This window comes from Saccostrea cucullata, unplaced genomic scaffold (assembly GCF_032062105.1).
Source record: "Saccostrea cucullata isolate Sc308-1 unplaced genomic scaffold, CSIRO_AGI_Scuc_v1 ctg3135, whole genome shotgun sequence".
NCBI lineage: Eukaryota > Metazoa > Mollusca > Bivalvia > Ostreida > Ostreidae > Saccostrea > Saccostrea cuccullata.
Window position 1 is genome coordinate 19,234 of NW_026933587.1, and position 20,676 is coordinate 39,909.

At 32.3% G+C, this 20,676-nt stretch overlaps 1 protein-coding gene across 2 annotated transcripts in view; it reads left to right on the forward strand.

Annotated features, from left to right (window-relative positions):
* The window catches only part of LOC134238700 (T-box protein 1-like), a 40,044-nt gene that overhangs the window by 12,264 nt on the left and 7,104 nt on the right, over positions 1–20,676 (forward strand). Inside the window, exons 3-4 of one of the 2 annotated variants that reach the window (XM_062720818.1) lie at positions 14,401–14,516; positions 14,785–14,931. In XM_062720818.1, coding sequence (XP_062576802.1) covers positions 14,401–14,516; positions 14,785–14,931 — 263 coding nt within the window. Of the gene's footprint in view, positions 1–14,400; positions 14,526–14,784; positions 14,932–20,676 lie in introns of both variants that reach the window. The other variant, XM_062720817.1, reaches the window with a different exon arrangement.

Genomic DNA, 20,676 nt, shown 5'->3' on the forward strand with positions numbered 1-20,676 from the left:
AATTATCCATAATCATTATTATCCTTTGACCTATTACAAATATCTATCTACTCCCTTTACATCCACCACAACTCTTATGGCTATCAAAACAATTAATATCCACTTGCCTTGGATCCACCACTTCTTAGTTAAGATCATGATCACACACAGAAATATTAACTAAACGTTGAAATAAATTTGCAAAAATCATTAGTATCCTTTGATCCACCACAAGTATTTAAATATCAACTCCCCTTGGATCCACCGCTCATAAATTTAGACTATAATACATGACTTATAAGCTAAATGTTTGAAATCAATTAGCCATAATCATAATTAAAAAAGATGAGACAAATATCTCATGTCGCTTTGTCTTAGGTAAATGAGAAAAGCAATAAACGAACGAAAATATTACAACCTACAGTATTCCCTTAGATCCGCCATCATGTCTTTAGATATTGATCACCAATCTGATTTATTCTTCTTTTTTTATCATTAGGTTAGGTATCTTTATTATTTTTATGAATGAATGAATATTATGAAAAATGAAATTAATTGCATCTCTATGCTACTCTGTCTGAATAAAAAAAAAGCTGAAATAACCACTTAATATCAGCCAAAAAAGCAGGTACAATGAATATGATTAAATAAGACAACATATACATTGTATACATGTACTACGCCTTTACGGTACCTTATTTACTACTAGTAATTTTTTTAAGTTTATACCTGTCATCAACCAGCTCGACTGTTAAATCTACATTGGATAACGAATCAATTTAGGCTTTACATAGATCATGTACATTATAATTATTAGTAATATATAATTGGAATTCATCGAAAATTCTTTGGTTTCTAATTAGAAAAAAAGAAGTTCTGAAATTATTAAAACTAAATTTTCATCCTGCAAGGTGCAGTCAGGCAATATTGATCTCATTCTGACAATATCACTTTTTTTCATTGAAATAGATCTACATGTATGTCAAACATGATATTTCTTTTTCTTATGATACTTAAACTTTCTAACTATAAACTAAATTATTGTAAGAAGACGTTTATTTTTACAGAAAGCATCTATATGCATTATCAGGTCAAGGTCAGTCAATCCCTTTTGATGAGTTCTTTTGATTTTTGTCCCCCACCTTAGCGAATAAGAGAGGACATTAAATCTTATTCATCTGTCATCTGTTAAATGGTCAGCTTATCAATGTCATAAAAACTTAAACTTTGGTCATATCTTTTGAATGAGATGAGATAGGGCTTTCAACATGTTCAAATTATACATGTATTACCTGTGCGAATTATTCCTTTCTTAATACAGATTACACTATCATGATTTTTTACCATTATATCTTGACCTTGAAGTATGACATACTTTTCATAAATATTAATTCTTCCTTATGACTTTGATTTAGAAGAGATAGATTTTTCATATGTCTGTTGCAAGATATTTCTGAGCATGCTATGATTTCTGACCCCTTGACCTTTATTCATGTTTGACCTAATTAGAAAAAAAAAACTTTGGAGCTACAGTAACTCTTCAATAAGGTATTTCCATACATATCGTATGATTGGTACTTTGTTGTCAAAGTGATAATTTTTGGTTCACAGTTTTTTAAAAGGAAAATAGAAATTTCACATCTATATCACTGCAGTTGTTAAGATCCACCCTTGTGAGTACCCCATAAAAGTACATGCAGGGATTAATTATTGAACTCATTCGCACAGACCTTATGTTATAGAATCCATAAATAAACTGAACTTGAACTTGATTAACCTTAGACAGGCACAATGTGACATACCCTACTGATACATGGGACACCCTGACAGATATTCCTCCTCCCTAAATTGACTGTTGAGTAAGACTAAGAAAACTAATAAAAGTTATATTAATTTTTGACCATGTATATTCCTCTAATATCTATCATATAGAGCTTGATTCCGTTTTGCAAGAAATAACCCCCAAATTCATAGCATGCTAATACTTACATCACTGACATGTAAACAAAACTAATTCCTTCAGACACTGACTGACAGCAGAATTCCAATTGGACATTTTGTGATGTTAATGGAATAATTCACACACGCCAAATCAATCAGACTGATTTAAATACTTGCGTGAATTAATCCTTGTTAAAATAAAGTTCTTAATTCCATCATTAGGCCTGTACATCCAGACAGGTGGTCTTCTTCCTTTCCGCTCTTCTGTAGTGTGACTAAAATGGGTAGCGAAACCCGGGCCGGGCCGGCCGGGAATTTCGAAACTGAAAACCGGGTTTTTGACAATAATGAGATGAATACACATTATTTCTTCATGAAATTTACGGACATAGTTTATTACTATAAGATTTGCCTTCGCTGACAGTTTTGAATTAAAATGTTATGTTTATCCATCATTATCGCCGATTGTCCTTTTCAAGGTGACTAAAATGGGTAGCGGGCCCGGTTTACTCATTTTAGCGATTTACACTTAATTAATTTCGGTAATTATATTTACAATTATTTCCGTTAGATCTTTGTAATTCAACTTAAACTATTTAAAACATCTTATATTTGTTGTAATATATCCCGATTATTAATTAAGCGAAGCGTTTACTAAAGTGCCGAATACATGATGACCCACCTGAAGTAGATCTTTATATTCATTCATTCATTCATTCATTCATTCATTCATTCATTCATTCATTCATTCATTCATTCATTCATTCATTCATTCATTTATTTATTTATTTATTTATTTATTTATTTATCAACACATGATTAATCCACCGTTACAAGCATATTACATATAGATATTAGGCCTAATATGTACGATCGCGTAAAGCGTCCCTTGCTCGGCCCCTTTATCAAGCACATGATATGCAATCGAGATTTTTTGTTCACACCCGTTTATGTCTCAAAAATAGTATACCCCTTACTCTTCTCGGTCTGTTGTAAAAAAAAATTAATTGTATTTTTCATACGAGGATAGTGGACTCTCCGGTCAATCTTCGGACTTGTTTGATTGTAAATGCATGATAGGAATATCAAAGTCTAAATCATTAAACAAAAGTTAAATTCTTACGACCCACCCCACCCCCATTAATCTATATTTTATAAATTTTATTCTATATCAATAATATTTTATCCCATATTACAAATGCATGGAAATCGCGTATTTATGGTACTAGGTATGGGGGAGGGGGGGGGGGGGGGTCACATGTATGCAATCATTTTTAATAACTTCAGCGCGTAGAGCATGGTCGAACCACTCTGTACACACTATATAGAAAATATATTGTAAGATTCACCCTCAGGGCTGTATTCCGAGGGGTACATTGTAACCCAGACGTACATCAAACGTGTATATATATACAAGGATTCGGTTCCACACCTAAGTAGTGACACCTGTCATTTCCTGTTAATATTGCATAATAGTCGTCTAGTCCCATCTGAGAGCAGTCTACATGTACTTTCAAGAATGTTATAATTTCTGGTTTTAAAATAATGGTTCAACATTTCTATCTCAACCTAGGAGTAATACAAAAGATTGTACGCTTTTTTTTTTAATTCAAAGTTTTTAATATTGTTCTTGTTAGGATCTGATTTTGATGGAATTTAATCATATTTCACATCTTTTTTTTTCTATCGGGTTTTCAAACTCTGGACATGTAAAGTTATTAAAAGTGTCAGTTTGTTCAGCATTAAAAATGTTAGTTTGTTCAGAAGTAAACGCAACTGGATTATGTAGATCTGGGGTGTGTAGATATTGGTTTCTCGGAAGTTAACAAAAGGGGGTGGGTAGGTTTAACTCCAGACTCTAGTTGCTGTATTATTATTATTCAAACATAATGTAAGATTATGAAAATAGATAAAAACAACAAGGTTGAGGAAATTTCCGTTGAATCCAACTCGGATTAAAAATAAGAAACAAATTCACGTTCCGTTTATTTTAAGACACCCCTGCGCAAAAATATGAATGGTTCCGTCCAAACCCATTTAGCGTTTCGATTGTCATGATAGTTTTAATTCTTCCTTTCAAAATGTCTCATATCCTATTTACTAATCTAGTCTTCTTACTATTGAGGAAAATATAAGCATTATACGATCCGCTTTACAGAGTTACGTCCCTTTCTCAGATTGAAGATAAAGATTTAAAATACATATGGTCATTTCATTAACCTGAAATTATTTTCCCATCTAAACAATAAAAGCTAGTGTATTTTTCATTTAACAATAGTTTTGACAGTAACATTTTATTTTGAAAGTTTAATAAAGAAAAACGACAATTTCTAGAATCTTGATTTAAATTCTTCATAAGTATCAAAAGCTGTCTCCGGAGAACACTTGGTATATAAACAATGAAAGAAACTTGAAAGTTTGAAAGGGAGATATCGTTATTTTCATGTTACAGCTGTCTACAGTCTCTCAACTTAAAGATAATCGAAATAGAAACAATAATTGGTACATGTATAAGACATAAAGCATATGTTCACATTTACAATTAATTTAACACAACTGCGTGACATGAACACGTGCCTTACTATATATTGCAAGTTAACAAGACAATTTGCTGAAAAACTGTAGGCAGGTTAATTAACGAGGCTAGTAGAGGAATGTCGCAGCCATCTTACGGCGTATTTAAATGTCAAAGTTTTATAAACTGCAATATATATTTATTCAGTCTTCTTGAAAACACAATACAGTATGGATAAAAACTTATATCCCATGTATGATTTTGAAAAAAAAAATTCAAAGTATTAAGTTGGAAACATGATAATTTATGGTGAAACTATATTCCAGCAACTATAAGTTATAGGGATATGATAATTAGTCAGTGGATACATCATGGGTAACCACAAACGTCAGTACCAGAATTAGGTCATCTTGACCTACATTTTTCTGCATGAGTGACTTTGGTTAAATTTTTGGTGGAGGTCCATATCTCAGCATCTATAACTTATAATGGCATGATGATTTGTCATTGTACAGGTTATAAGTAACCAACAACATCAGTACCAGAATTAGGTCATTTTGACCTACATTTTTCTGCATGAATGACTTTGGTTAAATTGATAATGGAGGTTCATATTTCAGCAACTATAACTTATAGTGGCATGATAGTTAGTCAGTGGATACATCATGGGTAACCACAAACGCCTGTACCAGAATTAGGTCATCTTGACCTACATAAAGATGACTTTGCATAAATTTATGGTGGAGGTCCATATCTCAGCAACTATAACTTATAGTGGCATGATAATTTGTCAGTGGATACATCATGGGTAACCACAAACGCCTGTACCAGAATTAGGTCATCTTGACCTACATTTTTCCGCATGAGTGACTTTGCATAAATTTATGGTGGAGGTCCATATCTCAGCAACTATAACTTATAGTGGCATGATAATTTGTCAGTGGATACATCATGGGTAACCACAAACGCCTGTACCTATAGTCAGAACCTGAATCTGTATAAATGGGACCCTAATTACGTAACATATTGTCCAGATAGAAACGTTTTACAGTTCTTATTAAGTCCATGACAATATCTCTTTAAAAACCAGCAAAATGACTCGATCCACTTTTTGAGTTATTCCTTCTGAAATGTCAATAAAAGTTTATCAGATTAATCATTTCTTACTAACCACAGCGACAGCAGGCGAGACACAGGGTTGCGGGCAACCCTTACGTACTTTTTAGACTATTTCAATCTCCTTTAAAAGGAGAGCTCCATATAAAGATATACAAAATGATAAAATTTTAAAACTAAAATATATGAATTTTTTCTTTGCCAAATGATAGTTGACAGCTAAATATACCATATCTAAAAAAAATAAGTTAAATCTGGTGGTTAATTTAAGATTAAAATTTTGACCCGCCAGCCTCCTTAAGTAGAGGGATGCAGCCATCTTACACGTATTTAAGTGATTTTTACTTCATATATATTAAAATCTAAAGAACTGCACAACCTTAACCATGTACATCAACACCAATTATAGAGTATTAACGGAAACCTTAAACAATATTCCTTATACATTTCATCGTTATTTGGTAACACCCCCCCCCCCCCAAAAAAAAAATCAAAGGCCTGATTATTTCAGAATGCTTTATACTTAACATGCTTAACCTATTCCAAACTTCCCCTCAAGTGTTGATATACAACTAACAGAATTTTTTGTTAAATTGTTTTATACCCCCCCTCTCTCTCTCTCTGCATGGATTTTTTTTTTATTCCACTTATCCTGTCAACAACTAAATTGAAATTTTTGAAATTTTCTAGGGGAAAAAAAATAATAACTGCAAGTGCAATAATTTTATACAGAGGAGAGAGAGAGAGAGAGAGAGAGAGAGAGAGAGGGGAAGTGCAATAATTTTATAGAGAGAGAGAGAGAGAGAGAGAGAGGAAGCCATGTATTATTTAATGACCACTGAGTACCTAATTATTAAATTATGATGATTTTAATTGGAGTATTGAATCATGAAAAACAGTCTTAATTAAAACCCTTTGATTAGTGTTGTAATAAAAGGGATGAATTGCAGATTGATTTTCAATTTATTAATTCTGAAAATCTGTATAAATTTGTAAAAGATCAATTAAATTGAAATCAGTGAATTATCCCTATTTCACACCTTTGAAAATATATTGGAGAATTTTGCCCGAAGGAATGTTCTCACACCTTTCAGAGTTTCAGTCTATATGATGATATACCCGGTATATACATATATTCAAGAATTCATTTCCACACAGACTGATCATTACACGAACCATTTCCTGTTTACTATATATCCCTTTGTGTATACATAGCTGGTTTCAGAGTAACTAGCTACTCTAAATTTTTTTTTTAAGTTTTCCTAGTAAAAAGCACATTTCAAAGTGTTCATTGATGGAAAAAAAAAAAAAATGAAAAATTAACTTTTTTTTTGTAATTTTACTAATTGATAATTATTGTGTTATTGCCATGGAAAACGGTCATTGACATATTGATAAATTTCCAAATACTTGGATGTAAGCAGAGACATAATAACTGTTATTTATGTCTCTGATGTAAGGCTTCATAATGTTCGAATGACATTGAAATGTTACACATATACTGTACAACTGATTTATGTATATACGTTAAACCTATGAACTGTATGGTTCTTGGTAATAAACAATACAATGGTTTGCTCATTCAAAATCATTTGCAACTTATTTTCATAAATAAGAATTCATACATGTATTACTTAACTTCTTCATATATTTCTTATTAAACAGATTAAAATATACTGTATCTTCATGGAATACTTTTCCAACATTTCTTTTTAATTTTACCAAATTAATTTGTGAATGCCTACATATAACATATGACCTTTTCTATTAAAATGTTCTTACTGGTGCAGATTATAACAACTTAAAACAGAGTTGACTTAAAATTATAAATTTAAAATTTAAATTTACATAGGGAGAATCCATCATCATGTTATACTCAGTCATTCGTACTAGTGTGTTCTCTTAACTGGCCATAACTTTCTTATTTTTCAATGAAATTTGGCAAGTATGGATTTATTTTTCTTGTAAAAGTATGGTCTTTCTTAATCTAAAATGATAAATTGTAAAACTGAAAGAGGACATAAATTTACATAGGAAGAATCCATCATCATGTTATACATATAGTCAATCGTACTAGTGTGTTCTCTTAACTAGCCATAACTTTTTCATATTTCAATGAAATTTGGCAAGTATGGTTTTATTTTTCTTATAAAAGTATGGTCTTTCTTAATCCTAAGTGATTAAATTGTAAAACTAAAAGAGAACATAAATTTATATAGGGAGAATCCATCATCATGTAATACACAGTCAGTCGTACTAGTGTGTTCTCTTAACTGGCCATAACTTTTTCATATTTCAATGAAATTTGGCAAGTATTGGTTTTATTTTTCTTGCAATGGCATAAACTTTCTAAATCTTACATGATAAGTTGTAAAAGAACTGAAATTTACATGGGGAGAATCCATCATCATGTCATATTCAGTCAGTCGTACTAGTGTATTCTCTTAACTAGCCATAACTTTCTTATTTTTCAATGAAATTTGGCAAGTATGGATTTATTTTTCTTGTAAAAGTATGGTCTTTCTTAATCCTAAGTGATTAAATTGTAAAACTAAAAGAGAACATAAATTTATATAGGGAGAATCCATCATCATGTAATACACAGTCAGTCGTACTAGTGTGTTCTCTTAACTGGCCATAACTTTTTCATATTTCAATGAAATTTGGCAAGTATTGGTTTTATTTTTATTGCAATGGCATAAACTTTCTAAATCTTACATGATAAGTTGAAAAAGAACTGAAATTTACCTGGGGAGAATCCATCATCATGTCATATTCAGTCAGTCGTACTAGTGTGTTCTCTTAACTGGTCATAACTTTCTTATTTTTCAATGAAATTTGGCAAGTATGGATTTATTTTTCTTGTAAAAGTATGGTCTTTCTTAATCTTAAGTGATTAAATTGTAAAACTAAAAGAGAACATAAATTTATATAGGGAGAATCCATCATCATGTAATACACTGTCAGTCGTACTAGTGTGTTCTCTTAACTGGCCATAACTTTTTCATATTTCAATGAAATTTGGCAAGTATTGGTTTTATTTTTCTTGCAATGGCATAAACTTTCTAAATCTTACATGATAAGTTGTAAAATTTACATGGGGAGAATCCATCATCATGTCATATTCAGTCAATTGTACAGGTGTGTTCTCTTAACTGGCCATAACTTTTTCACATTTCAATGAAATTTGGCAAGTATGGTTTTATTTTTCTTGTAAAAGTATGGTCTTTCTTAATCTAAAATGATAAATTATAAATTTCTTGTATTTAGTAATTCTAACTTTATCAAAGTATTTGTTTATATATATATATTTTTGAAACATTTAAGGAAATGTAAGAGACTGTTTTCTACTCAAGGCTATAAGTTTTAAAAATTTAAATAAATTATTGAAAAACGGAGGAGCTTTATAGCTGCCTTATAGACATAATTAATATTCAAAAATAAATATTAGATTTTATATAGTCAGTCCGTACCTGTATGCGTATTGAATGAATTTATTAGAGTCCTTGATCATGCTGACCAGTGAAACCTTGAGGGCTATAGGTCTTTTCTTTCATTTTATTTCATGTAAATTTGCTTTGTGTGGTATTTTTATTCCATAACACCTTCATAACGCTACCAGTTCGTCTTCTTTCATCTTTTTTTTTTTATGATTTAAATTTATTAATTCCTTTGAAAAAGCTATAAAAGTGTTATATTGCATGAAAGAAGACGAACTGGTTCTTTTAATCACTTTAAAGAAAGCATTTTTCTGGTTTAGGATTGAGAAGCTACTGCATTTACAGATTATTTAGAATGAAATGACAGTGCGATTTATTCCCAAATCAGGGCCAGTGGGCATAAACATCTATAAGTATAATATACTTAACTTTTGTCAGTGTAGCTGAAAAACAAATTCCGGATAAATATAACAGTTTAGTCTTTGAATTTTACGCTATTTGTCAGAGTCTCCCATATGTTTCTTAGAGTACGACTTATACATAGGGAAAGAAAAAGATGTGGGTGACAATGGTGCCAAAATAAGGAAAGTATCACAAGTCATGAATTGATTTGGTCTCTTTCAATCAATTTCAAAAACATTCTTTGAAAAGTAGAGAAGTTTTTGTCTTTGTTTGAATCAAGTCCATTATGCTACAGACAGCAGAGCTCAAACTAAACTCCATGTAAGTAGAACAACTATCATTACTATGTGATTCACGATCAACAGTGTTCAATAACAGGTCACAGGACTGAGGAGTCGGCACTTTTATCAGTAAAATAGTGAAAACAATAACCTGTGAGCTACGCTAGCGTAAACAAAGTCACGTTATTTTTTTACATTGTTTTTCTGATGAAATTGCCGGTCCACTCCAATGTCTTTTTTTATATTCATTTCTCTCCCCCGCTTGGAATATTAGACTAACTTTCAAACTTTTAATCCGTATTTGTTTACTTTTTCACTTACGGGTCAGTCAAAAAAATATAATTTAATTCCCTTCTTATCATGCTTATGCCATGTCTTATTTACATATGCAGTGATAAATGTACAGTACTTGGCCATAAGTGAGTCAAAATTTTATTTTTTCACTATATATTTCATTAGGAAACACATTTTTCTAAAATATTCTTGCAGTGTCATTTATTGTTTCTTTTTAATGTCTAAAACACCATAAAATGCAGAATTTGTTGTAGTTTCTTCACATTATTTCAAAATAGTTTTATCTTTATGCATTACCATGAAATCACAGGTCAAGTGCAAAACAAAAATTTTAAGACTTCAATTTGTTAAGAAATCATAGTAATTTGAGGTTAGAAAATTTTGTCATGACAATATTTTATGATTTATTCTCAATAGTTTAAGTATCATTTTGTTTATCATTTAAGATAAGAAAATTTGAATAATTCTGCATGTTTCAGTGAAAAAATCATGAAAATTGAGCTAAAATTGACTTCACAACAAGTTTTTATGAAAACAGGTTTTTCAATGAAATATATAGTGTAAAAATAAAATTATGACTCACTTATGGCCAGGTACTGTATATCAATGAATTTGAAAAAAAAATTAATTAATTAAATTGTTACAAAGTTGATAAAAAATGTACATGTATTGTACTTAATTTATGTTGCAACTCCAAACAATATGTATTTTATAATTCTCACTTGATAATTACAAGCATTAAGAGAAATAATATGGGTTTTTTTACCCCACATAAAAAATTATGGGATAATAAACCCCACATTTTATTTTTAGTGAGACGTGGGTTAAAAAACCCCACGAAAAATAATATGGGTTATTTAACCCCATGGGGTGAAAAATAAACCCCATGGGGTTTTTGTGGGGTTTTTTGTGGGGTATTTTTAAGTTCATGTTTCCCCATGGGATTTTTGTTTTTGAACTCAAATATCTCAAAAACTAGCAGAAAATGTTGAATTTTTTTTTTCACAAATCAATTTGATTATAAAAACCCCACCATTTAAAAAAAACCCTAAGATGATAGCTTTAAAGGAAAAGGGTGCGCAAGTTCGGAAAAATGTCCATTCCGAAGTTGTCCGTCCCACTGTTTATACTGATGCATAAGATGAAATGGGCCGCAAACGCTCCACATGTTGCTCGTCTACGATGTGCATCTATGTCACGTAATAATACAGAAGAGGATGAACATCTCAATTCATGTCAAAAAATTATTGCTCTGTCATTTACACATGTAGCAAACTGAAAACAAAATTTAGTTCTTAGTTTAGTTTTTATTAAAATTTCAAGTACACATTTACCATGATTTTATGGAACGTCGCAATAGTTTTTTTGTGCACTATACACTCCCAAACTGATAAAACCTGATATCCCCCACCCCCAAAAAAGGGGGGAATGCATTTCTTACAATAATTTTGACACAATAAAAATGTTTTTGATTATTTGTTCATAAATTTGTTGCGTGCTTACAATAAGTATTTATTGTAACAAGAAAGACGCCTTATTTTCTACTGTGTACCTTCTATCTCGGCCACAAACAGATCGACTGCTGTTGTTGCGCAGCTGATAAAGAGATAAACCACGCCCCTTTGATTCTATATTTGGTTTATATGAGGTACTTAGTATAAAAACTCACTTAGGGTAAAAAATAATTTGTTATTTACAAGTATAAATCAGGGACGAAATATCTTTTTTGAAAGTGAAAATAAAAGGGAAATGGGAAACCAGGGGGTAAAAAAAAATGAAAATCCCATTTCGTATGTGTGTGTATCGGGCTGGGTGGGTCAATGGTAGTTATGTTTGCTAAAAAAAAGTGTGACTGCCCCCTTCCACACTAATACTATGTGCCTGAAAATAATAGAGATATTTTGAATCATAAAATAATATATTTACTTATTTAATTCGAACGAAGGAAAAAAATATACATACAAAAGAACATTAACAAATATTTAATTTTGTTAAAATTTTGTAATGACAAGTATAACATTAAAACTGTATTCCGAAGAAAAACAGACGAGATAAATACGCCAGGTTTAAAAGAAAAATATATCAAAGAAGAGGGAAAATGTCATGCTTATTGGACATCTCATTATGTGGCCCTTTCCATATTAACACTTGTCAAAGATTACACGAATCTCTGTAGATAATGACTGTCCATGTTGACTAGAATAATGCCGATCGATCAAACGCTCGAATAACCGCCGGGTAGTTACCCGACCTCGCTCTTATTCTGTAAAACACCTGCCGCCGGCGGAAAAAGCCATTTGACCACTGTGAATCAAATTACGGTATGACCACTGTGTTGCCATTGTAAAGTATAATATTATTTATCTTTCTCTAATTGGCTCCGGATTGTCGCTACAGGGATCTTTTTTTTGCCTGTATATTACGATTTTTGTGACGACATGGCGGCTAGAAAATGAAATGTAATAAGAAATATTAAAAAAAAATGATAATCAATACAATAAATAATTGGTTTCCCCTTTTAGTTTTGTTATTTATTTCTTGATTTTTTTTTTCTCGGATTTTCTCAAATAACATTGGTATCCGATTATTTTTACTAAGCAAATCCTAAGCTTCTATGTGCTATTGGATACCGCCTCACGTTTTTATTTTATATACCTATATATTTAAAGATTGTTTTGCATCAAAAGACGCATTTGCTTTAAGTTTAATACAATGTGATATCAATTGAATCCTTGAAGTAAAGGATAAATAATTTTATAGGTTCTAAAAGCAATGTAAACACGTACTGTGATATTTGAACGTCTAAACACGTGTTATTATTATATTATGGGTTAAAAAATCATTTCCAAAACAAGTAAACAAATGCCTGTGGTTATCATACACGGTGAAAGATTCTCACTTGATTTGCTTTTCGGATTTCAATATCTATTACCTATCACAAACGTCCAATGCCACTTTTCGATGCGACAAACTTTGAATACCCTGACTACAAACCGATATTAAATGTACATCTCTCATCTCTCAAATCTTTTCGGGCATTTACAAACAATTACTCTGGATGCATTTTATTTTTCTGTAGCCCATAAGACCGCGGTCTTATAAAACTTTCTGTGCCAATCATTGGATCATTGGACATGCCAGGGGGGAACTGTAAAGAATGTAAGAAAACGACCCCTCCCCTTTTTGACGTCATTACTTAGTCCTCTTCGTGCTTTGAGCACATAAGGCCTGATTTCTGACGTCATTACAACGCATTAATTGATATTAAGATGTTTCATATCAAATTTACCATGAAATAATATAAAACCTACAGAATTCTGTAAAAATTCCATATTCTACGGGACAAATGTGTCATGCCACGTGAGTGAAAATAACGGGATTTTTGAATGACCAATGCTCATATCAAAATAGGTTTTACACAGTTACAATTAGGCAGGAAAATGTCATCTTTGAGTTTGCGCTTCCTGGACGTATCATTGTTTACAATTATAAATAATTTATCCAAAAAAAAAAACAAGATGTGTTTGTGAAACACTATGCGCCTGGCGGCACAAAGTTCGAAAAAAAGCTAATTTTAGCGTAAAGGTCAATATCAAGGTCACTAGGTCATTGACCTTGGTATCAATTGAAAGAACTTGATTAGTGGAGTAAGCATACCAAATATGAAGTCCCTATCTCTCATGGTTCAAAAGTTATGGTTAAAGTTCAAAAAAGCTATTTTTAGCACATAGGTCATACTCAAGGTCATAAGGTCAATGACCTTGGTGTCATTCAAACGAGCTTAATGAGTAAATAAACATACTAAATATGAGGTCTATCTTTCATGGTTCAAAAGTTATGGCGAAGGTTATAGTTTGAAGACAAAAAAGCTATTTTTAGCGTATAGGTCACAATCAAGGTCACAAGGTCATTGACATTGGTATCGTTGGAAAGAATTTTATTAATGGAGTATCCATACTAAATATGAAGTCTCTACCTTTCATGGTTCAAAAGTTACGGCGAAGGTTAAAGTTTGCAGAAAAAAGCTATTTTTAGCATATAGGTCACTGTCAAGGTCAAAAGGCCATTGACCTTAGTGTTATTTGAAAGATCTTCAGTAGTGGAGTATGCATACCAAATATGAGGTCCCTATCTCTCATGGTTCAAAAGTTATGGCGAAGGTTAAAGTTTGCAGAGAAACAGACAAACAGACAGACAGGACAAAAACAATATACGCCTTGGATCTATCGATCCGGGCGCATAATAAACATAATTTATTATATAGACAGAAAAGATGATGGTTACTAAATGTTCAAAAATTCATTGATGTTCATTTACCTTAAGCTGTTTAAATTTATGTTGCTAATCCATGAACATTTTTGATAACCCCTCGTAGTATAACAGTACAAAAAGTGACATTAAAAGAACTGAAAGCACTTTCTTCTTTTTTCAGACGGACGCGTTTATCTTCATCCTGATTCCCCAAGTTCCGGAGCCCATTGGATGAAACAAGATATTGTTTTCGGGAAATTGAAATTGACCAATAACAGAGCAGTGGATCAGGGGCAGGTCAGCCAGGTATACAACCACGATAGGTCTTTCACAAAAAGAAAGCAGATTTACAATAAAACGACCATTAATTTTTTTTTTTTAATAAAACATGACTTTTTTTTCTAAAATGATGTTTGAAATTTGATATTTTTTCAAAATAATATACTTTTTAATACACGCAATAAAATAAAATGAATAAAGTCTGCCATCCGGATAACAATAGTAAAAGTTGAAATCTTATTCCACCATATCTTTTTGTATTACACTTTACAATTTACTATTTCAGATTATTTTGAATTCCATGCATAAGTATCAACCGAGAATCCATGTTATAGAGGTAGGGTCACATGGCCCAAACGAGCAGAAGAGCTTGCAGACACATGCGTTTCCAGAAACTCAATTTATTGCCGTCACTGCTTACCAAAATACCGATGTAAGTTTCGTTTCCTTTTATATTTTTAGCTCTACTGGTCAGAGACCAGAAGAGCTTGTGGGATAGTAATGCGTCCGGCGTCCGTCCTTCTGTCTGTCCGTCTGTCTGTCTGTAAACAATTTTTCAAAATGCTCCTCCTCCTACAGTTTTGGTCTGATTTCAATATAACTTGGCACACAAGTAGACTACACTAAGGTACATAATTCTGTTTATCGGTTTTTGATTTCGATGAACGGTTTTGCAGTGGTTACTAAAACTAAAAATAGAAATTTCTGTGAAATTCTTTCAAAATGCTACTCCTCCTACAGATTTGGTCTGATTTCAATATAACTTGGCACACAAGTAGACTACACTAAGATACATAATTTTATATATCTGTTTTTGATTTCGATGGTGTTGCCGTGGTTACTAAAAATAGAAATTTCTGTGAAATTCTTTCAAAATGCTACTCCTCCTACAGTTTTGGTCTGATTTCAAAATAACTTGGTACACAAGTAGACTACACTAAGGTACATAATTTTATATATCGGTTTTTGATTTCGATGAACGGTGTTGTCGTGGTTACTAAAAATAGAAATTTCTGAGAAATTCTCTCAAAATGCTACTCCTCCTACAGTTTTGGTCTGATTTCAAAATAACTTGGCACACAAGTAGACCACACTAAGATACACAATTTTTTATATCGGTTTTTGACTTCGATGAACATTATTGCCTTGGTTACTAAAAATAGAAATTTCTGTGAAATTCTCTCAAAATGCTACTCCAAATACAGTTTTTGTCTGATTATAATATAATGTGGCATGCAAGTGAAGTAGACTACACTAAGAACATAAAGAGACTTAATCAAGGATCATTATTCTGTTTATTGCTGTTGTAAAGTTCCAATTCCCAACTGCTTAAGTACTTTTCTCTTCCTTTGCTATAAGTACAAACAAGTAGAGCTTCAGTCTCGACAGAGACTTCTGGTTTAGTAAGTATTGGAAATTTAGAATTTAAAATGTTCTAGTTTATTTCAATGTGTAAGTATCAAATCGTAAAAAAATATTTATCTATTTTGATATACAATTAGATATGTTGACGACGTAATTGTCAATTAACAAGGGTAATTGCGTAGACCCTAAGGTTCATGCAGAAAATATATAAGCGAGGTTAAACCGGATGCCACGGGCAAACATGAGGCTATGTATGCTCGAGAATTCTAGAGAGTTCGCCTGTAAACTTGCTCGTAAAATAATTCGCCATTCGAATTAGAATATGCCATTCATTGGCAAATCTCGCTTTTAAATCTGCATATAATATTTATTTATCTCAGATGTTATATATAAAATAACGCTTGATATTAGTTTGATAGGATTTATTTGAAGTTTGGCGTATCTGGTCGCGGTGACATATGACAAATTTCTCGTCTCCCCAACAATAACAACAAATGTGGCGACCCCAAATGGGCTAAATATTGTGCACTGGGTAAATTTCGCAAATGCACAACGCCACGCAAAATGGATACAAATTTTTTAAAATATCGATCCAAAATTGAAATGATTGTATCGCCTGAACCAACCTACCCATGTGCTCGTCTGCTTACTTAGAAAGGAGGAAATTACGTCACGTACCAAGTATATATAGTCACTGTGGCATTTCTAACAAAAAAAAAAAAAAACTGGTATGCACAACCCGGATTATTCCGCGAAGCACATACTCAATCTAAAATGGGCAATGCACATGTATCACTGAGATAAAATCCCATATTCCTTGACGTTGCTTGAATATGGGTTAATATTCATTGGCGGATCCCAACTTCTCTCTTATCCATGGGCAAATACAATTTACTATCATCGAAGCAAATGCTGACGGATGTTTTTATACTATTTGTTAGTCCATTATTCATACACTGAATTGACGACGGATTTTACCGTTATTTCCCGATCACGACAAGGAACACACGACGGGTGTGACCGGTCGACAGGGGATGCTCACTCCTCCATGACACCTGATTCCACCTCTGATGTTTTGGAGGTTCGTGTTTGCTCTTGAGTGGTGTTCGTTATCTCCATATGTTTCTACATACTGTTATTATACTGAACACCTCAACTGCCTGATACATAGAAACCATTAATTTATCTCATATTCATTATATGCTGGATTTGCGTTTTAATGAGTATTTAAGGATTAGCTGTCTATTTTTTTTTTTTTTTGTTTCATGATTGGATCAATCGATTGGCTTGCTTGATGATTTGCATGAACATTTATGCATAAAACTATGACACAAGCTAATCGATTGATCATCGTCATGAAATAAAAAAAATCTGACAGTTATTCTTTTATTCTCTTGATTCCACAAATTCGCGTGCTACAAGCCCCGCTTCTGTGTCTATATATTCCCCGCCCGCTTGATTTTTTTTATCACGCCTATCGATTAGCCAACACATTTATGTAGAAATAAAGTATTTTACACTTTGTAATTTTATCTCGGACCAAGACATTGGAAATGTAAATATATGGAAATAAATATACAACTACTGATTCATTTAGGGAACGCATCAACTGCATTTTTAAAATGACATAATTTAATGTTTTTTTTTTATATTTTATTAAGTATAATGTGCTTTAACATTTACTGATTTACTTTGACATTGTATGAAAAGTTCCAGCTTATGATGTCAAAGTGTCAGCATAAAACTGTTTATATCATGATCATTTGAATATTATGCACAGAAGGCCAAACGAGGCGTTCCATAGTTTCTATTCAGAAGAATATTTATACGTTAAAAAATAACACATACGACGTGTGCTCATAAGCATAGGCGCTTGGTTTCAGGATGGTGTATTTTGTGTATTACGCGTTTTTCTAGGTGTGTCTGAATACCCTCATCAAAATAAAAAATTGATGTAAAAATCGGGAAATATATAAAGTAAACAATGGAAAAATCATCAAACCGCTTGGACGTGTGTGAAATGGCATGCGTCTAATTGATGGAGACGATAGTCGTGAATATTTGGAAAACTTATGGTCGGATAAATGTCAAACAAAAACGATACCATTTTAAACTTCAATTCCTCGAGTAAACTTTGGCTGCATAAAATATAAATTGAAGTTAGACACATGCATCACCTATATTCAAATGTATTTAATTTTCAATTTTATAATATAAAATACGAACTGTGCAGAGTACGTTTTTATGCGAGAAGTAAAATTCGATGTTCCAAAAAAAAGGGACCTGTCATTTTTTCGATAGTAAATGATATACAACTTTATATATTAACTATGAAAACCATATATATTTTTACAGATTCACTTTATGGAAGTAAATATATTATGTATCTCGTAATTTATAAAGGGAAAGAACATTCTGATTAACAGTCTTTTCATTGTTCAGAAAACCTTTATTCTGAATATAAAAATCCCCATATACCAACACCTAAACTTATATGTATAGAGCAGCCCGGTCCTCCGGGCTGCAATAAAAAATCATTGAAATTAGCACGTATTAAAATGTCATATTTACTGTATATAAAAAGAGTACATAGGCGCTTGGTTTCAGGATGGTTTATTTTGTGTATTACGTGTTTTTCTAGGTGTGTCTGAATACCCTCATCAAAATAAAAATTAAAATTCGCTGAAATTAGCACGTTTTAAAATGTCATATTTACTGTATATAAAAAGAGTAAAGGAGCGTCACTTTCCATCTTGAAAATCAGGGGATACCTCGATTCACACTTAATTTTCATCTGTATCTACATTTTCCCTAACGGTGATTAGAAACGGAGATTAGAAAGACGCAAAGAGAAACATCCCGACACTGTCACTCCGCCTCCACCAAAGGCCTTTGTTCCCAATACATGTTGTTTGTATGCAAAATTTGGGTGTCTCCATACCCTAACCCTGCCGTCTACCGGGTAAAGCAAGAATCGACTTTCATCTGACAAATGTATCCTTTGCCAGGACCGAATGTTCCACCTCCTATGCTGTCGTGTCCATTGTAATCTTGCTTCTTTGTGTCTCTGGGATGAGAGGGGACGTTTTATTGGCCGACATAATCTTATCCGTTCCTTGTTTAGCATCCTTTTAACTGTGCTTCTGCTGATTCGAGCTTAGGTGTTCCATTTGCTTCTCAGCGTGTCTGCAGTATCAAAAGGACTCTGTTTAGCTAGTCGTTTTAGAAGTCTATCTTCCCTTTCTGTATTCTTTCGAGGTCTTCCAGATCTTGTGGCTTCTTCCACACCCCCAGTTCTTCTCCAGCGCTGTACCAGATGCAATATTACAGTGTGACTGACATTAAGGTGTTCGCCGACCCTCCTATACGTCATTCCAGTTTTTAATATATTCGATCAATTCATACTATTAATGCAAGATATAACTGTTTTACAGTGTGACTAGATACAACATTATTGTTCATGATTAAAGTTGTGTATTTCATACGTAAAGAAATCAAAAATAACGTCAAAATATTATTAGAAAATCACTTTCCCCCCGAAATGCAAATAAAAAATATCAATATTCCTACGCTCCTCCTAGCCTTTTTTTTTTTTTTTACATGTTTGATAATAGAGAATATTTAGGTCATTCTTCCATATTTTTTCACCGATGAATTTAATACTATATCAACAATTGTATTAAGTACATGTTTATAGTCTGTTAATTATCATACAATTTCCTTTTAAGAAAAAATTAATCATTCTGTGTGTGTATATTATTAAATGACGGAATTTTCAATCCCTGGCTGGATTCTGCTCACGTGTGTACACTTTGTAAACAATGTGTAGCAAACCAGCATAGGCCTACATTTTATATAGAACTTGAATAATGTTTTTAATTTCTGCGACAAATACATTAATTAGTATATTTCAGTAATTTTCAAAACAAAAACGGTTTTCAGTTTAGAATGGTCTTGATTTTCCTAACACGGCCATTTTAAACACAAGTTGTTGCAGATGCAAATGTTAGAACAAACTATATATAGTTCAACAGGGATTGTATAATTTTTATTAATCAGAATTCATATTCATATGAAAATTAAGAAAAGAAAAGTTTTGTCTGCATCGTAACTTCTCGGCAAAAAAAACGTGTTTCTCCGAGCTCGCCCGTTTAACAGCTCCATCGCACGTGTTTAGATTGAGCTAATGTTGGTCTTGCGGACACAGGTTCATGTAGGCCTATGTGTACACATACCGTTTGTTAGGAGACTGGGTGACCTCACAAAATTTACACCAGTTCCGTAACTAGACATGACAGTTTTTTTTATTAACGTCATTATAAACACTGATAAGCATATTAAATCTAAAAGTCGAATATCTTTGGATATGGGGTAACCCATATCTATTCTTGTTATCATTCCAATGGCCTGCCAGCGTTCAGTATCCGATAGTTTTCGATGAGGCATGATTGCACCAACTTATAACATTTTTTTTTCCTAACAGTTAAGCTTATGCGAACAACGATGTGAATACAATTGAAAACTGCATTGTTCGAACACGCATTGGTGACCTTGAAGAAACCGGTTTTACAAGTATTTGAATGGAGATACCGATGTAACATAAATACAAATAATAAATAAACTTTCGATTGACTAGTAATACTGAATCTATGCAATCAATTTTTTTTTTTTACTTTCAATTTTTATATCAAAGTTAGTGGTCCTTAACTTTTGAGTAAGTGTATAGAATGATCACGGGATTATCACAAAACTTGTAACTTGAGCGAATTTTGAAGTTAGCTACATGTAAGAACCTAAAGATGAACAATAAACC